Raw genomic sequence first — 24,698 nt, 5'->3', positions numbered from 1 at the left:
ATAAGACAGAGGTTGACACAGTCCATCAGGTAAAAGGGCAGCCTGGCACTGAAGATTGCATGTTAACAGAGCAGCCGCCAGTGTATCCACTTTGTGTTGAAGGGAAAATGATAGATTTCATTTGGTTTAGAGACAGCCTTTAATTTAAGCTTTGAGTAATGACTTGGCTTTTGCCCTCTTACTCATATCATCTGAGTCCTGTTGTGTATATCCTGGCCTCTGATCCAAGGTGCTTGGTTTGGGTCACAGTATACATCTCATAACCTGCATCTGCTATGGCTCTCTAGCTAAGTGTATCAACAACAGGCTGTCCAATTCAGCCAGCACCACCCATATTTCCAGTTCAGGGACAAAAAATACACACCATGAATTTACCTCTGTGTGTAATATATGTAATAGGTTTCAGTACCATAATAAGTCAGAGGCATGCCTTAAAGCAGGCAACCACTAGTCCAGTTTCAGCTCTGTTTCATCAGGCTGCAGTGTTGTCCAGCCTTGGGCAAAATTAGAGTGATGCAACAAGTTTGATTGACAGGGTGGAAACTAAGAATAACCCTACTTAGTAACATTGTTGACATGCATTGATTATTAAATATGAAAGGTTCAAAAGAAGTAAGTTTAACAAATACATCTATAGAGAGAACGGTTAGAGGAATTAATATTCTACTTGAACCTTCTGATGTTTAATAAAAAGTTAATTGCTGTAAAGCTAGAATTAGTGTCTCGCCTTTGTATGCCTCCACCAAGTAGTCAAGTTGCAGTTTACATGCATGCCCAGCCTTGTGGTCTCATTACATTTACAAGGAACAAAACTAGGCCCTTGAACCAAAAAAGAGAAGTATAAAACTTTAAATAGCAATTTGATGATTTGTGTTGTTTTGTTCATTGATCACTTCAGTTATTATTAAAGGGTCTATCGTCTTTCCTTTGCAGCAGTTCCACAGTGCAGTAGTTTTTGCTAAAGTCAAGTCAGTGACTTTCTCTTATTGATCAGTGTCAACTGGATTTGGATTCAACTTAGACAAATCCTATCTGTCAAGTTCTCATTGGTCAGCATTTGTAGGGGTACACTTTTGAAGTATATGTGTACCCCTCCATGTCACTGGCACCGTCCTACCACAAGCACTCTACAGTACTCATCAAATTCTTTCTGCAGTCGCGTACTGTAGATGCTTGGTTGCAGGAGGATCCAATGGGAGGCTCGCCATCTATTTGTTGCTTGGCCTCCACATGGTTCTCACTAGAAAAAAAGGCCTGACCTGCTTTTACAAACAGGTTTATAGTCTCTGTTGAATTTTCCTATGATTGTCTGTTGATGTCTGTGATTCTTGTGTTCTCATGTTGTACAACGAAAAAGTACTTAAACCTATTAAAACCATTGTTTTCTAACACAAAATTAAACATTCTGGTAAAACCAAACCCTGATTGTACATAGTGACTTCTCAACTTTGCTTTACTTCAACATGCTGTTATGTGTTATATGATCTGCAGAAAATAAACTCAGGACAATTAGTAGACTAACAAAGACTAAGTGCACGAACAACAATAGAGAAGTAATAATATTCCAACAATTGAGAACGTCAATCACATACACCTAAAAACACAAAGATTTGAGATTTGATCTAGGGTTTGGTGTGGTCAGTGTTGCATGATGAATAACTGCTGACTGCTGAATATGATGTGCATGAGATTTGTGTTGGCAAAACAGATGCATGAGCAGTACAACACAAAAGCAGGATGGAAATAACTCTGGCTTCACATTACTGTGGAGCTAATTTAAACAAACAAATATATAAATGGAATAAGGCTGATCTGAAACTTTTATATAAAGAAGAGATTTAGGTTTTCTCCTAGGCTGTAATGAAAATGCTTTATTATGTTAAGTAGAAATGGGGGCATCTGTAAAGCCAATACTTAAAATAACCACAGTAGTTATAGTCATAGTATTGTGATAGTATTACATCAACATATTGCCTAGACGGTTTTACATAACACTTAATGGCTATCATTAAATCAAATATTGTTCATTTGAGATACATTTACTTAAGATTTGCACAATACTGGGACTGAACTGGGCTGTTTGAGGCCTGCATTTCTCCATTTATCCTGCTGCCCCAGGGACAATGGGGAGTTTTAAGTGATACAGTTTATACAAAGTCTGAAGTTACAGGTTAATGCTCGTAACCTTAGCCGCATTAAGATTTTGGAGGTCTTGGACGCCAGAATATACTAAAGGTGTCTAAAGCAACAAAACATCAGTGTTCACAGGAGCCCAGTATATAAACTTCTCGTGTGCTTTGGCAAATGTTAACATGGCATCCGATATCACGCAGCTATGAAATACAGTAAATGGATTCATTGCATATAAAAATAAAATTCATATGATTTACCAATCTTCTAAGCTGAAAAAGATATGACCCAGGCGACAATGTGTTCACATAAGTACTTTAATCAGGCACTTTGCTCAAAACATTTCTCTGGACAAGCCTAGATTTGTATGTGTGAAGATTTTCACTTCTCTGTGGCAGCACTATACACACAGTTTGGACAAACAGGAAATGTAAGTTGCAGGTAACACTGTTGAATGAAAAACAATACAAACAATAAAATACCTTCATTATATCAAAGTAGGTAGTGTTCATGTATATTTGGCAATTGTCAAAATAGTATTCTTGTAAATAATTTACCAAGCCTCTCAGCTTCTGAAGGCTATCTAATAAATAAAAATACTGTAGTGTGTTAGCGTTAGGTTATGTTACTGAGAGTCTAAAACTAATGGGATTAAGAAGACAAAAGACTTTTATAGCATGAAGGAGGGAGACATTTGCTTTGAGACAAAAGCAGAGCTCTAGGGAGTTATTAATGAAATGTACACATAATTTTATTGTAAATGCTGATGATGAATATATTTATGGTTTAGGCATCTCTGTAAAGTAAAAGCATTATGTGTAGATGATATTAATTTGTTCAGTAATCAACATTCTCTGGTGTTTCAACAGTCCTAAGTATACACCTTTTTTACACTTCCATCATACATCTGTAACTTATGTTAGTATTACAATTAATTCTTTTTTACTGAAAACATTTCTTTTTGTTAAAAGGTGTGATCAAAACAAGAATCATCATCGTTTGTTGGTAAATTAGAAAAGGCTGTTTCTTTTCTTTACTGAGGAATATTAGATAAGTAGATAAGACCTGCTTACATTCTCTAAAAGGACTGAGCTTGCTGATGGAGGAAGCAGTTTTACATATCTGCAGTGTTCTCCCTCGTGTTAATTATTTGCACAATTCAGAATGAATAGCAGTAAGGCTTGCTGTGAGAAATTAAAGCCAGGGCACCTGCAGGACAGGTTCATTGGATGTCAAGTACCATTTTCCAATGCAGAAAATGAATGGAGGCATGTTGAGAACTAAGACAGCATTTCACATTCGTTATTACCCTTTGATGTGAGATTAAACACTGGACCTGTATAAGAGTTGTTCTAATAATACTGTATTCTGACTGATGTTTCATTTGTTCTAGCAAAGATGTGTCCTACTCCATATATTGTATATTTACAACAGTCGGTTGCAAAAATTCCAATTAACAAAGCATAAATGAAGAGCTTCAAACCACAATGTCAAGAATTACAAGAAATAAAACCAGCTTACAGTACAAACAATTATACAGTACAAGCTACAAATATACAAATATAGAAATATATTCTGAGGTTTTAGCAACCTTTTTGACACTTTAATGCCATTTCTTGTCAGAAACCACTTGTAAGTATAAAAATATAAACAATGCGTCTGTACAAAATATTGACATCATGTATGTATTCCCATTCGAATGTGCAAATTAACACTGATCAACAGAAGAATGAGTTTCTTTCTACTCACAGCACACACACACACAAACAAACACACTCTCTCAAAAGGCATAGTCCATTTTGGCCTGTTAGTCGTGTAGTTCAAATTTGTCTCCAGTAAATACCACAACTTCAGCTATTTGGACTTCTTAGTATAACCTAATTGTTCTCTGAAGAACGAAAATAGAATCAAGAGTAGCTTTCTCTCAATTCAAATTGCAGCCTCTGTGGTCATACAGTAGAATACGTCTGAGACAGCTATGACTTAGTTTTATTTCACCCTTAAGATTTGTCTTTTCAGTTTAAATCCTCAGCTCTGCCTCCTCGCTGTGTTCCAAATTGTGTTCAGTCGCGCTGATCATGGATGCAGAGGGGCCCTGTGAGACACTGAAGGGTGTGACTGCAGGAGATCGCGCTGCCAGTGGCGAGAGAGAAGGGGAGAAACTCGGAGACATGGCAACTGAAGAGATGGATCCCTCACCACTGATGGGAGATCTTCGTAAAGAAGCCAAGTGGGGGAATGTCCTCCCTATAGCAGGCTTTGGAGGTACAGTTTTTGCCCCAGGGTGGGCCACAGAGGTTATGAGAGGAGGGGGGTCAATTCTTGACTCTGCCTTTGCTTTGTGATGAAATGACCTGCGAGGATGAGTAGGAGCCGTTTCATCTTTTAAACGAGCTATTTCAGTAAAAACGTTAGCTAAGGGTTGGAACTGGGGACACCAGTTTAGCAAGTAGTCCCAGTTATAGCTGCCCCTCAGCTCCTCGTCACTGGCTACGATAGCAGTTAAGGAGCCGTCCACAGCAGGCTTTCCATCCTCTGGGAAAGTATAGTCTTTAGGGTGAGAGATGCTTAGTCCTCGTCCCACGCCCGCATACCCACCCCCCTCATCCCTGTAGACTGGCACCTGGCCAGCTAATAAAGTACCATTCAGACTGCCCAGCTTCTTCCCTTTGAACCAATCTATAGAAGGCTCACAGGACACATCTGACAACTGATCTGCATCCTGTTGGATTCCCGAATCTGGACCTCGGGCAGAGATGCGTTCCTGCATGGAAGAGGAGATACTTGACACGCGAGGGTATTCATTAATCATTCTGATCTCATCATCTTCCGCTGCCTCTGCCTCAGCAGAGCCACGCCCACTGGAGTGGGAGGGATCTAGGGATCCTCCACGAGTGTATGGACCCCCACTGCTGCCGCTCTGATCAGCTGTGTATCCAGGAAGGGCCTGATGATAAATCATTTCATTTGCTGCTATTTTTGTTTCCTCAAACTTGTGCATCATGGTGCCTGCTGTTGGTGTCCGTCCGTGCACTTTTTGCTCCTTCTTCTGACGTTTTAATTTAACAAAAAATAGCGCCACAGCGATTATTATGAGTATGACTATGATACCAAGTGAAATTGCAATTACACTGATAAGCAGCATATTCATGTCTGTATTGAGACCAAAAGATGTATGGCTCACGTCTATGGTAACTTTAGCTACTGCTCTACGGGATGTCTCCAGGGGGCTGTGAGCAGTCACGTCCAGTGTCATTAGACGCACCTCTCTTTTAGAGCGACTTGCATGCCTACTATGGCTATCCATCTTTAAGGAAATTCCTCCTGTTGATTTATTGACTTCAAAGTAAGGCGAACTCTCTGCTAGGGAGTAGAGGACAATGCCATCCACACCTCCATCTTCATCTCTGGCTTGTACTTTGCCAATGATCTGACCTTTCCTTGCTCCCTCAGGCACTTCGAATGAGAACTCTGAGGAGGTAAAAACAGGATCATATTCATCCTCCCCAGTAACATAAACCTGTACTGTTACAGTAGCAGAATAGTTGCCGGCATCCATGGCAACAGCCAAAAAGTGGAAGTAATGTACTTTCTCAAAGTCAAAGGTAGAGCGAGTTCGTATTTCTCCTGAAGTTTGGTTGATGAGGAAGGCCTCTCTTCCCTCTCTGGAGTTGTCTAACATGTAATACTTCAACTGTCCAAAAACACCTCGGTCATGGTCAATTGCATGCAGCATTGTCACTAAGGCATTCTGGGGTTGGTTTTCCCTGATGCTTGCAGTTACTAGTTTAAGTGGAAAGAAGGGCCGGTTATCATTAATGTCCTTCACCTCAATACTGACTGGAGCCAAAGCATAGTGCCCTTGACCATCAGTAGCCTGGACAACAATTATATGAGACGACTGTCTCTCGCTGTCTAGAGGTCTCTGCAGCCTCAAGGTTCCCGTCCAGCGATCCACCTGGAAAAGTTCTGTCTCATCCCCTGAGCTTATGGAGTACTGCACTTCTCCATTTGGAGCCGAGTCTGGATCTGTGGCAGATAGATGCAAGATCTCTGTCCCTGCTGCCGCACCCTCAGTCAGTACTACACTGTACTCTGCTCGGCTGAAAGCTGGAGGGTTGTCATTGGCATCTGAAACACTTATAAGAATAGGCACACTGGAGCTACGTTGAGGGATCCCACGATCTGATACCACAACAGTCAGGTTATAACTTGGCACTGCTTCGAAGTCCAGCTCCTCCACTAGGATCAAGCTGCCGACTGTTTGAAAGCCCCGCCCCTCCAAGAAGCGCACGCTGCTCTCAATCTGGAAGGCATTACCCAAATTGCCACTGGCAATTGCAAAATCAAAACCACAGTTTTCTCGGGACAGGTCTCCGTCTACAGCTTCCAAGGTCAGTACAGTTGATCCAGGAAGCCCATCTTCAGACACTGTGGCTCTGTACTCAGACTGGTGGAAGACAGGGGCATTGTTGTTGACATCGGAAACTTGTACCTGAACAGTTGCAACAGATGAAAGGGATGGGGTGCCTTGGTCCCTTGCCTCAATCATCACCATGATGGAGGGATTCTCAAAATCAAACTCAGGTTTTTGGTTGACAAATAGAGTACCTGTGAAGGGAAAATGGACACAAAAGAGCACCTTTATTTTATAATCTTCTGTATCAAGCTCACCATATTGATTTTAAAAGTTGTTGTTGTTCACTGCACAGGGTAGTTTACAGTTAACTAAATAACATTAACAGAATCATATTTATGGTAGGAAGTTTGGTCATATGCATATTTTGATGCAAAAATAATTGTATTTGAGAACAGGAGACAGAATAGCTTGAGGCAAAATAGCTCTCTTTTATAACGCACTTATTTTTAGATGCTATCTGAAGTAAAACATCTGAGGCAAATAACATTAAATCTGTTTTTCAATGACTTTTAATAAACAAAATTATTACATATAATGCAATGCCTGTCCAAACCCCAAATGCGCATTCAAGTAGAGCCTTAGGGGATAAGTTTTTATGAAGGATAATTGAAGAGTTCTCTGGTTAGAAAATTGTTATAAACAATCATGTGCATACAATACAATAATCTTACCATTGCTTGGGTCAATGTAAAAGATGCCCCTAGTTGATGACATTACTCTGTAGGTAATCTTCCCATTCTCCCCAGAGTCACGGTCAGTGGCTGTTACTGTGATGACTGCACTCCCTGCTGGTAGGTGCTCCAATACAGTCACCTGATGAGAGTAGAGGTACATTTATATACCGTATTAGAACTACTACAATGACTTTACAAACCTTCCAGTTTGTAAAAGGGGCATGTGCTTGTGAAGATTGTTGTACCTGATACAAGTCTTGGGTAAAGGTGGGGACATTATCATTCACATCATCCACCAGCACAGTAAGGTTGGCTTCGCTTTGGTGTTTAGAGTCAGATGAGCGAACAGTCAGCGTGTACCACGTCCTCTCCTCATAGTCCAGAGCACCAGTCAGAGACACTCCTCCTCCATAACGATGAATACCAAACATGCCTTGGGTGTTTGGGTCCAGGTGTAATGTATAGGAGAGTGCCGGCCCTGAGTCCACATCGTTTCCTGTTACCTGGGTGATAACCGTGCCAATCAGCGTATCTGTATGTTTGTGATAGTGAAGTAAGGAGGCAGGAGAAGAAGAGGAGACATTTAGGTTACGGCTGAAATGAAGCACACAGAGAACTAAGTTTTTTGCTCTTTATTAAGAAATATCCTGTTCTGGAAAGTCTTGATCTAAAAGACAGGAAATGAACAGAGGAACTTGGCAATAGACTTTTCTCACTGAGCCCCGCTGAGTGAGCTGCCAGGGATCGTGATGTGAGGCTTTATGATAAGATCACTGGACTAACTTCCACTCTGAAACTGACTTACCCTCAGGCACACGGATCTCCCGAGGAAGGGGAATCATGGGACTGTTGTCGTTGAGGTCAATGATGATCACAGTAAGGGTGGCAGAGCCAGCTAGCCGTGGGGTTCCCCGGTCTGTTGCCATAACAACAAGCCTGGAGCCACAGAATCGATGTCAGTGTCAGCATCTCAACTATTATGAACGTGTTTGCATAATGTTTCGCTCCCACCAAGATCAATCTTTTTGTTTCAGAATTAAGTTTAAGATACTTGTTTAACAATAATACTGCATCATCACACTGTACTTGTTGTGTAGAGAGTTATTTGAGGAAGGCAGTGAAGATGATAAGAGTGCACTGAAGAAACGTGTGAAATAGAAAAAGAGCCAAACTCACTTAGTTTGCGTCCAGATCTCTCTGTCCATTATGGCTGCAGTTGTGATGCTGCCGGTCAGTGGGTCTATCTTAAACAACCCACTCATGGATGACGACCTGATAGAGTAGGTCACCTGACCGTTTTGACCCTGGTCCAAGTCATCTGCTGCAACCTGAAGAAATATTTCTCAGCTTTCAACAGCTGCTTTGGTGTAACATGAACTACTGAGCAATATTGGATTTGGAAGTCAAGTGATATGAATGAGCTAGATGGACCTAGCGTCATGGCACAAACGATTCTGTATATTAATTCTGGGATGCTGGATGCACATGCAAATGAGCAGAGTCAGCTGAATATTTCCAGATTAAATAACCTTAAATGCTTTTTTATTCTATAACTTCATACTTAAACTACAGCCAACGCTAATAAGCATGTAAGAGACAAGCTACTGCACCTGGATAATGGGAAAATCATAGCCCTGCGCCTCTCTAATGTAGGCTACATAGTTCTGGAGTTGGAAGCGTGGCAAGTTGTCATTGACGTCCTGTAGGATTAAGTTGACAGCCATATAGGAACTGGAGGATGCCGTCTCAGCTTTCACCACAAGGCGGAGTTTTGGGGTTTCCTCAAAGTCTATTCCTTCAGACTTCTGGACCCATATTTCACCTAATTCACAAAAACAGCAATGAGTCACACTGTAGATTTGCAAAACATCATTTTGTAGTGTATGATGTGCTCTCTGCACTCACCAGTGATGGTGTTAATTCCAAAAGCCTGCATTCTGTTTCCACTGAAGATACTGTAGCTGATACCAGTTTGAGAGCCATCCGGGTACTGGGCCTGAGTCTGTGTTACTATTGTGCCTAAAACGTAAAAAGCATATTCTGCTGAGACATTTTTCTTGTACTTTTCCATCATACATTCACAAATGTCTATTTAAAAAGGTTGAAATTTGATATAATCAAACCTTTAGCAGCGTTCTCCTGTAGACTGACATCTCTAGCTGTGCGAGAGAAGCGAATGCCCCTGTAGCTCTGTTCTTTGATGTAAATAATAACGACCCCCAGGGAAGATTGAGCTGGGTTGCCCTGGTCCATGGCCTGAACTATCAAAGTCCTCTGACTTTGGGTCAGAGTCTCCAACTTCTCTGTGGCCTGGATATCTCCCGTCAGTGAGTTAATGGCGAAACCCCTCACAGGGTTGGCGAAACGGTAAAAAACAGAACCATTAGCCCCAAAGTCTTTGTCCTCCGCTCTCATAGTGGCCAGCACTCGACGGCTAGACACACTGGTGGCAGAGATGTTCACAATAAGTGGGTCCTGAATGAAGTAGGGAGCATTGTCGTTCACATCCTGAATGTAGACGGTCACCTGAACTGTGGAGTTACGTGGGTTTGCGGGTGAGGAGTCAGTGGCACACACTTCAAATGTGTAAGAGGCGGTTCTCTCTCTGTCTAGTGGTGCTGCTGTGATAATGCGGCCCGTCTTCTCATCTATTATAAACATGCTCTTGGCGCCACGGCTCAAAAAGTACAACACCTGGCTGTTGGGACCATGGTCCAGATCGGTGGCTTTCACCTCCAGGACCAGTGACCCAATAGGAACATCTTCTGAAACATCTGCAGTATAGCTGCTGCTCTGAAACTGAGGGCTGTGGTCATTAATGTCCAGAACCGTCACCTCCACAGTAGCAGTGCTGCTGAGGGGTGGATGGCCCTGGTCCTGAGCTGTGACTGTGAGCATGTACCCAGCCCTCTTCTCCCGATCCAGCGGTCTTAAAGTAGACAGTACACCTGACATTCTGTCCAAGCTGAATTCTCCGGATGGATCTCCAGCTGCAAGGAAAACAATGGCAAATGGTGTTCTCAGTTTGTAAAAAGATAAAAAGGTGGCTGCTAGGTTTTTATTTCATTTATAAAGCAAACAGTACATCAACACATATTCCCACCTGTAATTCTATAGTTCAGCTTCCCGCTGTCTTCTGTATCTGGGTCAGTTGCTCTGAGGGTGAACAGAGGCAGTGCCTCCAGGTTTTCAGGAACCTCAATGCTATAGTAGAGACGTCCAAAGACAGGGGCATTGTCATTCTCATCAAGCACTCTAATCCGCACCGTTGCTTTGGCATAGTTGGGTGGAAGACCTCCATCTTTTGCATAAACTGACAAAGCAGAAGAAAAAACACAATCGACTTAAAGGTAATTTCAGATAATTAATGCAGCAGGTAATGTAGATGTCAGACAGGGACTCTAAAAATGACATGCAATACTGTACTGTAAGTGAAAGCTGCCATGTTTTATCTGTGATGTTGTAGGATAGTCTGAGCAGTACCTGTAACAGTGTAGTACTCCTGGAGCTCCCGGTCCAGAGCCTTAGTGGTTGTTATGACACCTGTCACTGGGTTGATGCTGAAACTCTTTTCAGAAATTCCACCATAGGTCACCTGGCCATTGGTTCCTACAGCAAAACACACACAGGGTGTAACAAAATAACAAAATGTCACCGAAGCTCAAAAATGTTTGTTCCTATGGCAAGTTAATACTTTACTAAAACAGCATTTAGGATGTTTTTGTATTTCACTTGCTAATAGCTTGTGTGCCTATTTGTGCTATCTAAGCATTTGGCAGCGATGGCCCTCCCGAAGGTGTCTGGATGCCAGATTGCGTGCTAACAGAAAGCCGTCTGGCAACCTCACCTGTTTACTTCACTAATTGCTTTTGGAGAGAAAGTTTATAATCCTTCTGTTTTATGTGCTTCTGACTAAGTCCAGGGGAATGCTCCATTTCTGTGCCCCAGCCCCCACACTCCTGTGCAGTCCTCAATTAAAAACAACTGTTAATCTCTGTAATGTGAACACATACTCGGCACATGAAGGCAGAGAATATTTACAGGCATTTTTATTTGTCCTTTGCTGAAGCAGCCCAATTTGATAACTGTTAAGGCATATTCCACATACAGTAAAGTACATACTATGTCCAAATGTAGTTATCCAGTGGATAAACTTAACAAAATATAGTCATTTAAAAGGCATAGAAACAACGACTATATGCAACTTAAATATCTAATCCATAAAGTTTCTGCAAATCTGTAATTTTAACTGCAAATTACCAGTGAGTGTTCTCTGGTAATACGTGTTTTATAAAAAAATGAGTTGGTGAGTAAACATTTTACAGCTCACCTTGGTCCAGATCAGAGGCAGACACTGTCAGCACACTACTTCCTGGAGGCTGGTTCTCAGAGATCTGGGCGTCGTACTGGCTCTCCTCAAACCAGGGCACCTCATCATTAACATCAATCACATGGACACACAGCAGCTGGCTCGATGAGTGTTGAGGTATCCCATGATCCTCAGCGATTATTGTGAGGTTAAAGGCATCCTGTTCCTCACGGTCTAGAGGCTTGAAAATAGACAGAGAGCCTGTAGAGAGATGGATCAGAGGTGAAATGTGAGGAGGGATTTCCTGTGTATGTTTGAGTGTACTTTATTACAGGCTGTTTCACAGAGGCAGTTACACGGGACGACTATAGTATGAAAGCATGTTATCAAAGGCAATAAAATATGCCACTTTCCACATTTGTGTGCAGTCAACTGGTTTAAAAAGAAAGTGTGAAAAGCTGTCGTGTGAGGGCCAAATCAGAGCTAGTCTGCTTCACACACACAGCTCTGCCTACCTGAGTGCTACCACCACCACTGCTGTAACAGCTCAACAGTCTGGCCACAGTTTATGAGATTTTCCATTGGAGAATGCCACAGCCATTGAGAAAGAAGCAGTAAACACACACTCTAGACACGCAACAGCCAGGCCTGCCGTGTGCCGCAGAAATTAGGGGCACCCTTGCCTTTTCATTATCCTGCCCTAAGAGGGTACACTTTGCATTGATTCAATTTCAATTTCATGCTTTAAAATGAGCTGCAACTCTTAAAAACGAAGGGTTGTTTTGGTTCTAACTTTTTTTTGTGCATGTTTTTTACTTTGTACCTTGCTAGGACTGAGATAACTTGCCCCTGAGCTTTTAATCTGGAAGGATTTACAAGCTGGAATATTTCACAAAATGTGACTCCTCTGTGATCCTCTATGATCTCTGGTCACTGATAACACATGGGCAGAAAAAAAAAGACGAGGGTGAAAGTTTTTATTTGGGATGTTTTCAATTCCAGTGTCTTAAGCCTATGCGGGGTTTGTGGCGCCAACACTTTGGACTGCAGTATCAGGGTTAGCTAAGGTTGTTCAGACAACAGAAGTAATTTATCAACATTTGATGTGTTAATCCCTCAATGGTGTTGTCTTTTGCAGCGAAGCAAATTCACCATATCACCAGTGCAGTCTCCCGTCACTCCAAAAGCGGAATTAATGACCTCCCTTATGACAAAGAGTGATGACATCGTGCTTCGCTCTTTCACTTTATGGATTCCTAATAATAGCTCGGTAGTTTGGTCTTTTGTGATGCCAAAGTAATGAAAACAGATTGTGCAGAGATGGTCCCGGTTACTGACCCCAAAACAGGAGCAAACCAGGTGTTCAGAAGATTAACTCTGTCATTATTATAACAAATAACCAGTGTGCATGAAAACACTTCAAGATGACTGTGCATACTGGACTCAAGCAGAAGTGACATGCATGACAGACCATGAATGTTTCCATCCCCAGCTGCTCCAGGGGGCCTTGTGGTTGGCGACTTGAAGAGGAAGGTGGAGCTAACGTCGACACGTGTCTCAAACACCACAACAAAGCCCACAGGACCAAATAGCCCAAGGTCAGCTTTGACTTAGTGACAGAATCTCATGCAAGCACACAAACACATATGCGCATGCCTACACACACGTGCATATACATAAACACGCGTAACCGATCCCTTCTCTAATGGTTCCCAGAAGCCCGAGCAAGAGCTTCCTTGGTCTTTCATGGGAATAGATCCACAATAACAGATGATGGTTTGTATGTGTGTGCTTGCCCGTGTGTGTGTGTGTGTGTGTGTGTTATGTTTTTGGCAGGCTCCTGTGTCTGTCTGGCCTCCAACTGAGAGAAATAAGTCATGAAGTGAAGCAAGAGTGGTGCTGTACATAGACGTAATCAGAGTAATGCAATAGTTAATGTTTTTGCAGTGGGAGGTTTGGCGATTGTGGTGGGTGATTTTACATGCAATGCAAACTAAAATTTAGAGGTGTCAAAAACACTTTAAAAGCTATTTAAAAAGACCCAAACAGAGGTGAAGAGATGCAAATTTGCCTTTGGTTAAACTGAAAATAGTTTTTTAGAATGAGTTGAATTTGTATTTTTTTATATAAATCTACATATAAAGTACAAACTTGCAATGAGATGCTGTTTCTACTGTAAAACATAATACTGCAAAATGAAAACAAAACTATATATATATAAACTAGTATATTGCATGCAAGTCAGCTTGCAAACCCACCCACCAGCTTTCAACAACCTCCACACCATCACTTTTTGCCTTGCAACATAAAACATACACCACCTCTCACTGTACCTCTTGGCTAGACTTACCAGTGTTAGGGTTGAGGTTGAATGTTCCTCCAGTGTTGCCTGACTGGATGCTGTAGGTCACTCTGGCATTTTCCCCTTGGTCTGCATCTCTGGCCATGACATACAACACCACAAAGCCCACTGGTTGGTCCTCCATCACACTGACAGCTGTTGGTGAGCTGAACACTGGTGGATTGTCATTCTCATCAGTTACGTACACCCTTGCCGTTACAGATCCCCAGCGCCTCTGGTTGGCATCAAGAGCAGAGTCTGTTGCCTTTATAACCAGTATCAGGTTGGAGGTGACCTCATGGTCCAGTACCTGGCCCAAGGAAAGAACGCCAGTGGAGGGGTCGAGGGTTAGTAGGCCAGGTGTGTTTGGCCACTGTTGGAGGATGGAATACCTCAGCTCACTGTTGGGCCCACTGCCGTCCTTATCTACAGCCTGGAATGTATAGATAGAAGAGCCAGGCTCCATGTTCTCAGAGATGACGATGGTGATGGGGTCCTCAGGAAACTCAGGGGCATGGTCGTTGCTGTCCTCTACTTCAATGTCCAGGTGGACCATAGTGCTGCTAGGAGGCGTCTGAGAGAAGTCATCCACCTCAATCTGCAGGGTGTAGCGTGCATCTTGTTCGTAATCAAGAGGACGAGCCAGGTACACATCTCCGGTCAGACGGTCCACAACAAAGGTGCCATCTCGGTCTGCACCCCCAACTACCGTGTAGGTCACCCCTTCCCCCTCTGGAATTTCTCTGTCATGAAGACGAACTGAGCCAATGACAGAGCCAGGCTTGGCTTCCTCCACAGAGTTGAAGGATAGGGAGAGTGAACTGGTCTTAGAAGTAGGTCTATTAATGCTAAGGATCTGCAATGAAGAAAAACAAGTATGTGTATTTGACGCCAATGCAACCTGACAGTACATCTAATGCCTTATTTAGATGAGCAGTAGCAACTTAAGTTTAAATGTTCAATAAAAAAAATGAAAATATTTAATAGATTTAGGGAAAGCATAAACACATTTTGTTCTCTCCATTTGCTCGTACTGTATGTGTTCACTGGGAATAAATGAAACCAGTTACAAGAGGTTTTTATAGACTTGAATATCACGCCTGCTAACATTAATCACACTTAGTCTGATACTCATGTTGCTGCCAGGAAAAATAACAGATGATAAAAGTAACACAATCAGAAGAGGAAACAGCAAGAGGGGTTGGATTTTTAGTACTGGGACATATTCCTTCACTGTATATAGCTTTACACTTCCTTTTAATGAGTAGTTCAAGTGTCTTCAAAGACTACAACATTATTCCTTCTCTCCTTTGTATGAAAAGAGCACTATACGTAACGTGACACGTTGTTTAAATAAGACATGTTTTTCTTTGAGACAAGAACGAACTGAGAACATTTAAGCAGCTGTAAAAGATGGAGATGGAGATGTAGAGGCTTTGTTGATGAAATTTTCAGCAGCATTACTGACAGTGTTCTGTAAGCTGAAGGGGTGATCTGGTTACTCAGCATTGTATCTGACAGTACAGTTCCCACAGTAAGTAGGCACTCAATAAATATGCTGTTTGTTGTGAAATCTTACATGACAAGCTGTAAATCAGTTCCACATTAGATGGAAAAAGAGTGTTCCAGAAATAAATTGGTATAGTCCCATCCTATCATGGATGAAGGATGATTAAAGAAAATAACAGAAATGCGTGAGTGAGCAAGAACAATACTCTACTGTTTAATCGAATTAACCAACAATTATATCTTTCATTGTTTTGTTGTTGGAAATAACCTGGCACCGATCTCGGTTGTTTATATGGCAACTTGATTTTCCTGGAACCTTTAAATGTCTATTCCTTCCAGGATTCCTCCACAGTGTCCATTTGCTGTTTTACAGTATATTAAATATGAACTGAATTACCTTCAATAACGTGTTTTACGTGAGTGAATAGTTATTCTGCTTTTTGTAAAAAGGGCTACTGTATTAAGAAAGTGTTGAAGTCATTGAGCATGACCTTGATTAGAGCTATAGCTACAGCTGGCCCTCATCACAAGCCAGCTGGGAGTATTTCATTCAGACCCACTTTTCCATTTCAGATAGAAATTTCCCTTTTGAAAATTCACAGGGGAAGAAAAGGGAGGAGATGGGAGGGAAGCTTGTCAGAAGTGAGGCTGATATGTCTACAGCTAGTCTGAGGGGCCCAGAGACATGGATCCTCTCAGCCCTGAGTCTATTCTTTGATATTAAATAGGTGAGTAGTAAGGTTGTTTTTGCTGGCCAGGATCCAATGGATGTCTGACCTGAATGGTGAGGGAGCAGGAGGTGCTGCGAGGGGGCAGTCCTTTGTCAGTAGCTGTCACCGTCAAAGTATACTCGGCCCGCTCTGAGTGGCTGAGAGGGGATGATGAACGCAGCTCACCAGTGTTTGGGTTCAAAGAGAAACGCTCAGCCCTGGGACCTGGGAGAGACAGAGAGTCTAAACCTTAACTGGAGATCATGTGCGAGGGAGGGCTACAGTAAATATAGAAACCAAGTGAGTCAATCCAGTGTTATGTCAGCACTAAATCAAAGCCATTTCATACGTATTTCACACATAAGTGACAGATGCTGCTAGTTGCCTCAACCATGGCGTCACTTGTTTACCATATTTACACACACAGTCACTTTTATAAAAAGAGATACGAATGCTGTACACTAAAATAAATCAAACACACACTAAAATTAAATTGCAGGAAAATAAACCAAATAATCTATTCAATTAATTAAAAAAATAACAAAATAATACAAGCAATAAAAAAACAAAATACAGTATATTGTTACAATTACCTATTGCTATACATACAATAAATCAAATAGTTTTGAAGTACTGTACCTGACAAAGAGTAGAACACAGTGCCATTCTCCCCTTCATCTGGGTCTTTAGCTTGTAATGTGCTCAGTAAAACTCCAGAAGACTGACCTTCTGTTACCTGCAGGTTGGAAAAAACTAAATCAAATAGATGCCACTAAAAGACTTTTCATTTTCTGGTTGTCTGTGTTTCTGGTCTTGTGGTTTCACCTGTATGATGAGGTTTTTGCCTGACTGGCTTTGGATAAAGGCCGGGTCGTTGTCGTTGTCATCGAGGACAGTGATGAAGGCTGTGCCCGTGGCGCTACGAGGGGGTGAACCTCCGTCTTGTATAACCACCACCAGCTGATAACTAGACTGCTGCTCTCGATCCAGACTCACTCTTGTACTGATCTCACCTGGGGAAAGAAGGGGGTGGATGAGAGGGATTTTATGCCGAGGCACTAGTTGAGAGTGCTGGAATAAAGATGAGAGACTTAAGAGCCAGCAGCGGCTTTGATCAATGACACACAAGTAATAGAGATGCACAGTGAGCAGATGTACGCATGCATGTGCACAAAGACTCTCTCCCACACACAAATTAAGACATTTTGGAAAGTTGGCAGATGCTACAGAAAGTCAGAGCTCAGTCAGAAACTGATCACAAATCAGCACGTGAGTCTCCACCCACAGACTAAAAGGCTCAGCAGGCCAATTAAAGTCCACCAAGACGCTTAGTGCTGTCACCATCATCTGACTAATTTATGACAGTGGGGAAGAGGTAACTGGAGTCCCTCATCTTTTAAGATGACTCAGTGAGTTGACTAGACTCTGATTTCATTATTTTTATAGTCAGTGTTGTATGAAATCATGATAGCTTGTTACAATGATGAAGAACCTTAAAACTCATGTAGTAAGTTATGGCTTCCTTAGTTCTTTTTAGATTGGTATAAGCTCAATCTTTGTTGAACCGTGATATAATAGAAGCGATCATGTTGAATCTTTGGCTCAGGCATCCTGCCGTTCCCTCTGAAGGCAGATATTGTACATAATCTAGAAGAATGATTCATTGATTCAAATTCAACAAATAACATTAGCAGTGCTGCCTTGCGTTTACTGTGAAGGCTCCTCTGTCAACAGCAGATTTATTAAGCATGACATTACAGTCTGCTTGAAACTAGTCAGCTGTTTTTATTTATTTATTTATTTATGCCTGTTCTGTTACACGCATCAGGCATATCTCTCTTCAACACATCCTTGTGCATGCAATTTCTGGCTTCAATACCCAGATTTTCATTGGTTGCGTATTGAAGTAAATCTAATCCATATTGTTATTTCAACACTCCAACCAGCTGTGACTGCTGCTGTGATCAATTTAAGTACGAAAAATTTCAATTAACCTGAGTGGGAGTTTATTTGGAAGTGGCGGTCGGGGTGCAGGAAGCGGTAGCCGAGACGTCCGTTAGGGCCACTGTCTCGGTCTGTCGCTGACACATAACCAAAACCTGTCCCTGCAGGCAGATTTTCTCTCACAGCCATGAAGACTCTCTCTTGTGTAAGCCGAGGAGAGTTGTCGTTCTCATCGGTTACCGATATCCGCACTGTGGCACTGCCTGTCTTCTTTAGCTGTCCATGACCGGCACTGGCCATTACTGTCAGAAGATACATGTCCTTGACTTCTCTGTCTAGGGCACTCTTCACAAACAGCCAGCCACTATCTGCAGCAATTCCAAACCCTGCAGCATCTCCATCAGGACGCAGGTGATACGCCAGAGGACTGGAGTGGCCTGAGCCGGGCGCTTCTCTGTTCAGAGCTCTGACTTGCAGGAAGCGCGTGTTTATCGGCGTCCCTTCTTTTAGTTCCACACGGTAGGTGAGGGTATCAAACACAGGTCCCTGATCATTCTCTGCCTGGACATGAACCACAAGCATGAAGGTGGCACTAAATTGGGGTACTCCACTGTCCTTAGCAATCACCTGGAGGTCATAACGTGGGGTATTTTCATAGTTAAGGTTCCCCACCAATCGTATCTCTCCACTGCTGCGCTCTATGCTGAAGGTCCTCTGGATTCCACTTGGAGAAGAAAGGTCAAATGTGAGTTGTCCATTGACTCCAGAGTCTCTGTCCTCAGCTTGGACCCGATACACTACTGTGCCCATTTCTGTGTGCTCTGGCAGCAGCAAGGACTCAGAGGACGAGGGCAGGAAAACAGGGGCGTTATCGTTGATGTCTGTGATGGTAATGTGGACACGGGTCTGGCCAAAGGCAGGGGGGTTGCCACTGCGGGCCTGAACCTCCAAATCCAGAGCTGTTAAGGCTTCATGATCCAGGGGTAGGCTGGTCCGTAGGGCCCCAGTGTCAGGATCCACTGTAAAGTAGCCTCCAGGATCCCCAGAGCTGATGGTGTAAGAGATATCTCTAGTGGTGCCTAGAAAGAGAGAAGACGATAAAAGGCAAATACATCACCCCAGCTTACAAGGCTGTGCTCAAGGCAATGATGTGGAAGTCTCTTTACTGTAACAGAGCTCTAATATTACAGAAAATTGAATATATGAACAGTTATAAAATGAAATTTCTGATTATTTCAGAGTGAGGTGTGTGTGGAAACACGTTTTCATGACAGCCACTATGACTGATAGATGTATGCTGAACAGTTCGACATGGGCTGTGGAACTTAAATTTAGTACGTGAGTGAAGAAGTGAGTAGAAACAGCATTTGTCCCCCACCTGTCTTAGTGTTGGCCAGGACGATGCCAACGACTGTCCCCCGCAGGACGTCCTCTGATACAGTGAAGTAATATTGAGTCTGTTCAAACACAGGTGGAGCCACCAGCCCTGCCACCACACTAATGTTGACTCTGGCGTTGACAAGCGCAACCAGGCCACCTCCATCCTGAGCAGAGACTATTATGGGAATGACAGAGTTGGCCTTCCCGTATACAGACCGAGAAAGGGAGATCACACCTACAAAAAGGTGAATGAATGTTAATGCACAATATTATAAATCATACAAAACAATAATGTGCCCCTTCAGCAATTGAAATTGAAAAATATGGTAGTGTATGCAAAAGTACTTGTGCCAACCTGTGTCTTTGTTGAGAGTAAAGTATGGGGAGGTCCCTCCAGGGACTGTTTTATATGTAATTCTGCCATTCTCGCCTGAGTCTGGGTCATAGGCCGCCACTCTGACAACAGATGTCCCAGGAGCGCTCTGTGTGCTCAAACTGACAGCATAGCTGACTGGGTAGAATTCAGGTCTGTTATCATTAATGTCAACCAGATCTACCCTCACGTAGGCTACCGAACTCAGTCCACCCTGCAGAGGAAACAAAAGGCTCTTTTGTTATACCCTCACATTAAATTATGAAGAGAAAAAAAAACACCTGAAAGCAGGATTTAGGCCACGTTAATGGCTCAAGTAAAAACCAACAGTAAATTTCAATGTATAGTAGACACTCTAAAATATAGTCCCAGCAGGTTTGTGCATGGATACAGATTGATAGTTTCCCTCAGGAAAGAGCAATATGTCATGACCTGTGAAGGGTGAGAGGGCTCACCACAACCGAACAATCTGTTTCATAGGCTTTTCATTTGCACAAAATACAGTGCAGGCTTTTCATTTAGACCAGGTGGCAAATATGAGGGAGGCAGGAGTCCAACTTGTTAAAATATTACTGCCTGACAGTTCAGGCATTTCTCAATCTGATTGCTTTAACATGGCAACAGTAATTTTCTTCAGTTTTTAAGCATTTATTTTTTAAGTATTATTTGGCATAAAGTGGACAGGATGGTGTACTAACTTTTTAATATGCAGGCCATGGAGAGTCTTTCAAGATTTATTTTTTACTTGGCTGCTCAAAAGCTTTTCTGCACAGTTGGTCCCGACTTTGCTCCCCTGTCTGTATGAAAAGCATGGCTGCTGTGTTTACGTGCATTAAGCCTGATTTCAAAACGCAATGGCTCACCCCATCCACTGCAGTAACTGTAAAGTCGAAGCTGGCCGGCCCTTGATCTCTGTCTAGTACACCACTAGTGCAGATCTGGCCAGTCTCTTTGCCAATAGTGAAGTGAGAGGGAACAGCGCTGTTAATGCCAGAGCCAAGGGAGTAGGTAACGGAGCCAAAGGAGCCACCATCTGCATCTGTTGCAGTCACCTACAGAGAAGAAAACATTCTATTGGTTAACACATTCCAACATTATGCATTAGATTTAAAATTTATTAAGTTGGAAGGGAAACAGCTTACTGCATAAATGCAAAGCAGTTTCCATATTCATTAATGATATCACTGCAGCCACAGCAAATCATACCTCAAATGCTATTAAAGGGACGTGAGAGTCATGGCAAACCTCAAACTGAAACAAGAGAACTATTCCAGGTGCAGTTTGAAAGCATCTTTGGACCTGTACTTTGTTGTTTATCTGAGCCAGAGCATGAGCTAAACAAGCGCTTTGGCAGCAAGGGGTTCTTAGAGAATGAAGGGGGTTGACGGGAAGGTGGATGACTTCTGCAGACTCTGGGAGGGCTGCCAGCAGGGAAGTGCTGCCAGCTTCAAGAGTGGCGTCTGTCTGCATAGGACAGTGACAGGGATGGCTGGGGAACAGTGGGATACCACACAATATGCTTCAGTGCAGAGCATTATACCCTAATGTAATGCCCCGCTTGCGGTCTGGTTTTAATAATGCTACACATCTAAAAAGAGCTGGAGCCGCTCGAGCTGTAAAAGCAGTTCACAAGCCATCAGCCGGGGAGCCGACTCAATTACTATAGGATCTCCCAAGACAGCACAAGCAAACAGACCAATCAGATTGAGCCCCTGGGTACCAGCAATGTAATTGTTTGCAAGTGTTGGCTCTGGATCACAGTTCGCAAGTAGAGTTAAACCACACAAATTGATTAGACATCTTCTTCTTCTTCTTCTTCTGCTTCTTCTTCTTCTTCTTACAAATGCATCTTCTTGGGAAAACACTAATTGGAAGAAATTTGAGGCTCAAATCAGAAACTCTGCAGCAGGGAGCCTCCTCTGTTTAAGATGTAGTCATCAGGAACATTGCCAAGATAAATAATGCAAACCATGCTTATCATCAAACACTAACTTTTTTAAAGATGGTATTGGTACAGTATGAGTGTGAGTAGATGGAAATCATTCATTCGAGGTGATGAAGTTTTGGCTGTGGTAATTCAGGCTCCAACTCTTTGCTGAGCAGATGGCAGACGGGGGACTCAGCAGAGAGCATGCCCCACAGTCTTCACTCTAACTCCTAACAGAGGGTGAATAGTGTGTAGGAGTGAGGGAGTTGTAAAGCTGGCAGATATGCAAGCCAAAGAGAAGAATAATAAACCACATGAGGAAAGGGGAAACCAAGAGCAATACAAGAAAGCTACTTCATCTTTTAACGTGCAGAGGCTGCCACTTACTGTAATATTTTATCATTTTGCAGGGGGACAAGTTATTTATAACAACCCCGGCGTTTTATATGCTTGTTTTCCTCACAGTTGTTTGATGAGTGTCAGCTGGATGGAAAGCTGAAGGAGCATTTAAGCACAAATACCTGGGTCTTGTTAAAGAAAAACATTTAAAAGCCAGTAGATATGGTACAAACATTCCCATGCAGATCTGAAAAATATTTACTCATTTCTGACTGACCCATCGCAGGCAAGCAGTGAATACACAAGCTAGTTGAGAAGACGGCATGTTGCTTTCCATTTCACTAACAATCATGTTATGTAGATAGTGTGCATTTATATTTATGGGATGACAACTTGAAAACTGTATTCGCAGCTCTTTTCACTCTATGAATCTATAATGATACACAGTAAAACATGAAGAACAGAACACACAGTTCACAGTGAATTGAGGGGTTCCCTCTGAGTTAAAAGCAAAGTACAGAGGTTCAGAGTGTGCTACAGAGATACTGAGTTTTTTTGTGAAGAATAGGTTCAGTAGAGACAGAACCGAGTGATGTGTTCACCACTATTTAATTTACACATCGAGGATGCAGTGCTTTATTATTTACACTTCTCCCACTGCTAAGATCTGCGTAAAGTGGTGAGGATATGTGGAGCCGTAAGTGGTTTGAAAACCTAAGGATGTGTTCCATGAATTAAGTGTACAACTCTGCTGAGGAATGTACTGTGAAATAATAAACCGCACAATCACATTTGCATAAATCCTAACCACTGTAAGTAGACTGCCTGAAGCATTCAGTCTATTTTGGAATCTGCAGAGACTGGGATTTCACTTCCAGTCACATTAATAGGTTAATAATAGCATATCAGTGTCATCCCGCTGGAACAGAGAGGCTTGTCTGTCTAGGACATTATAATTTGCCAACCACCCATATAAAATGACACATGAGGCCATGTGCAAATAAAAAACAAGCAGGACATTTAGCCAAAACCACAAACCATGAACTGCCAGAGATGAGAATAACCTAACATAATGTGGTCGCTGGCATCAAACTTTCTGCCATAAAAGTCTGAAAAAGATTAGAATAAATCTCAATAGATAAAACAAGATTCACACAAAGCCTTGAACAGCGATTGAAGCTTGCTTGGGATGTTCAGCAGCAATATTACAGCAAAGAGTCATCCATCATTCATCTCAGATCTTCGACAATACATTTGTACACTTTATTTCCCTTCCAAATATTCTCTATTTAGTCTTTATCGTATATATTCACATGCAGAAAAGAGATTAAGAACATAATCATCTCTATTTGTACATGTACATGTTATAATGTACTTGAAAAATTATATATTTAACTTAATAAAGTAAAGCACAGTAAAGTGAAGTACTTAGTAATTTAAGACCAGTCAATGTAGGAATTTCCACCCTGCAGGGGGATTGCATTGTCCTACACATTTTGACATCTCTCTCTGTTTCCCACTGACTTTTTACCCTTTCCACTTCAATGTATAGAAATTACAAACACTGTCTATTTTATTTTTAATTAAAAGTTCAAAAGCAGGGCTAATCTTACATCAGCAGCAGCCAGGAGTATTCGTCCTACACTCCGTGTATATGAGTGAGTCATGATGGAAGCTGTCTTATCAGCAGGGGAAAGGCAACATTTGGCAAAGTCCTTAGTAAAACAACCTGGGGGAATCCAAAGATAACTGGGGCACTTTGTGGTTCTCCCATCAGATTCCAGAAACCTTGCAGATGACACTTTCTGACAAACTTACTGACTGATCAAGAAGCAGGAGTCACAGGAGGGAATATTACTTTTATATGATTTGTATGTAGAACATCTTCAAATGGAATAATTATATTGAGGTTTTAGGATGTTCTTAAGTGTTCCAGCCCATCTAATGTCCTCACGTCGTGGTCTGAGGCAGAGTCGGGTCTGGAAAAGAACAAGCCAGGATTTGTGTGGTTTATATTTTTAGAGCTGAATTTCTCCAAAGGACAAGAATTATCATGCAGCATACGACTGACCGCGATGACGTTCTACTTGTCATTCTTCTTGACATCGGAGCCACATGTATGTCACTGTGACCTTCTTTGCTCAAGCTAATGCTCCTCTCCACATCTTTATTGTTCAGCCATGCAAAACAGCTGCACTGTGCAAAGAACAAAAACCTGTGAGTAAACCAATGATGTAGAGTTGAAACCACTGAGGCCAACAAGGGGTGAAATGAAGGCAATGTAGTTTTTAATCATGCTCCCAGTATTTTAGAGTGCCCAGTCAAACAAATCTGTCTCACGTAGTTCTCAGTGGAACCAGCCAATCAGGACTGCACCTCTGCCAATCTAAATAGGCCACAAATGACTGAGTTCATATGCAAATGTTTGCCAACTGGGAAATTATCACACACATCAATCAAACTCTGCGTGCACATGTCCTTTGAGTGTACCTTAGATGCGTAAGCAAAGACACAAATGTACAAACAATGGGGATAAAGTCATTGCTCATCACAGTCTTGTGGAGCCTAATGCCAGTGGAGCAAACTACCAAGGACCCAAAATCTTCTTTGTATTCACTGGAAACTTTTGCAAACAAACCAAG

General features: G+C 42.2%; 1 protein-coding gene across 1 annotated transcript in view; it reads right to left on the bottom strand.

The window, feature by feature from the left end:
• Positions 1-2,461: 2,461 nt before the first annotated feature.
• The window catches only part of LOC113172965 (protocadherin-16-like), a 74,071-nt gene continuing 51,834 nt past the window's right edge, over positions 2,462-24,698 (bottom strand). Inside the window, 19 exon segments of the mRNA XM_026376109.1 lie at positions 2,462-6,741; positions 7,222-7,363; positions 7,470-7,756; positions 8,030-8,160; positions 8,401-8,552; positions 8,835-9,046; positions 9,130-9,243; positions 9,348-10,214; positions 10,328-10,537; positions 10,708-10,833; positions 11,555-11,794; positions 13,884-14,730; positions 16,161-16,318; positions 16,733-16,829; positions 16,919-17,106; positions 18,088-19,116; positions 19,416-19,652; positions 19,773-20,004; positions 20,654-20,842. Coding sequence (XP_026231894.1) covers positions 4,151-6,741; positions 7,222-7,363; positions 7,470-7,756; positions 8,030-8,160; positions 8,401-8,552; positions 8,835-9,046; positions 9,130-9,243; positions 9,348-10,214; positions 10,328-10,537; positions 10,708-10,833; positions 11,555-11,794; positions 13,884-14,730; positions 16,161-16,318; positions 16,733-16,829; positions 16,919-17,106; positions 18,088-19,116; positions 19,416-19,652; positions 19,773-20,004; positions 20,654-20,842 — 8,049 coding nt within the window. The 3' untranslated portion in view covers positions 2,462-4,150.

The sequence above is a fragment of the Anabas testudineus genome, chromosome 13, assembly GCF_900324465.2.
Source record: "Anabas testudineus chromosome 13, fAnaTes1.2, whole genome shotgun sequence".
NCBI classification, from domain to species: Eukaryota; Metazoa; Chordata; class Actinopteri; order Anabantiformes; family Anabantidae; genus Anabas; species Anabas testudineus.
Note: the sequence above shows the minus strand (reverse complement) of the source record. Positions and strands in the feature narration are given on the sequence as shown.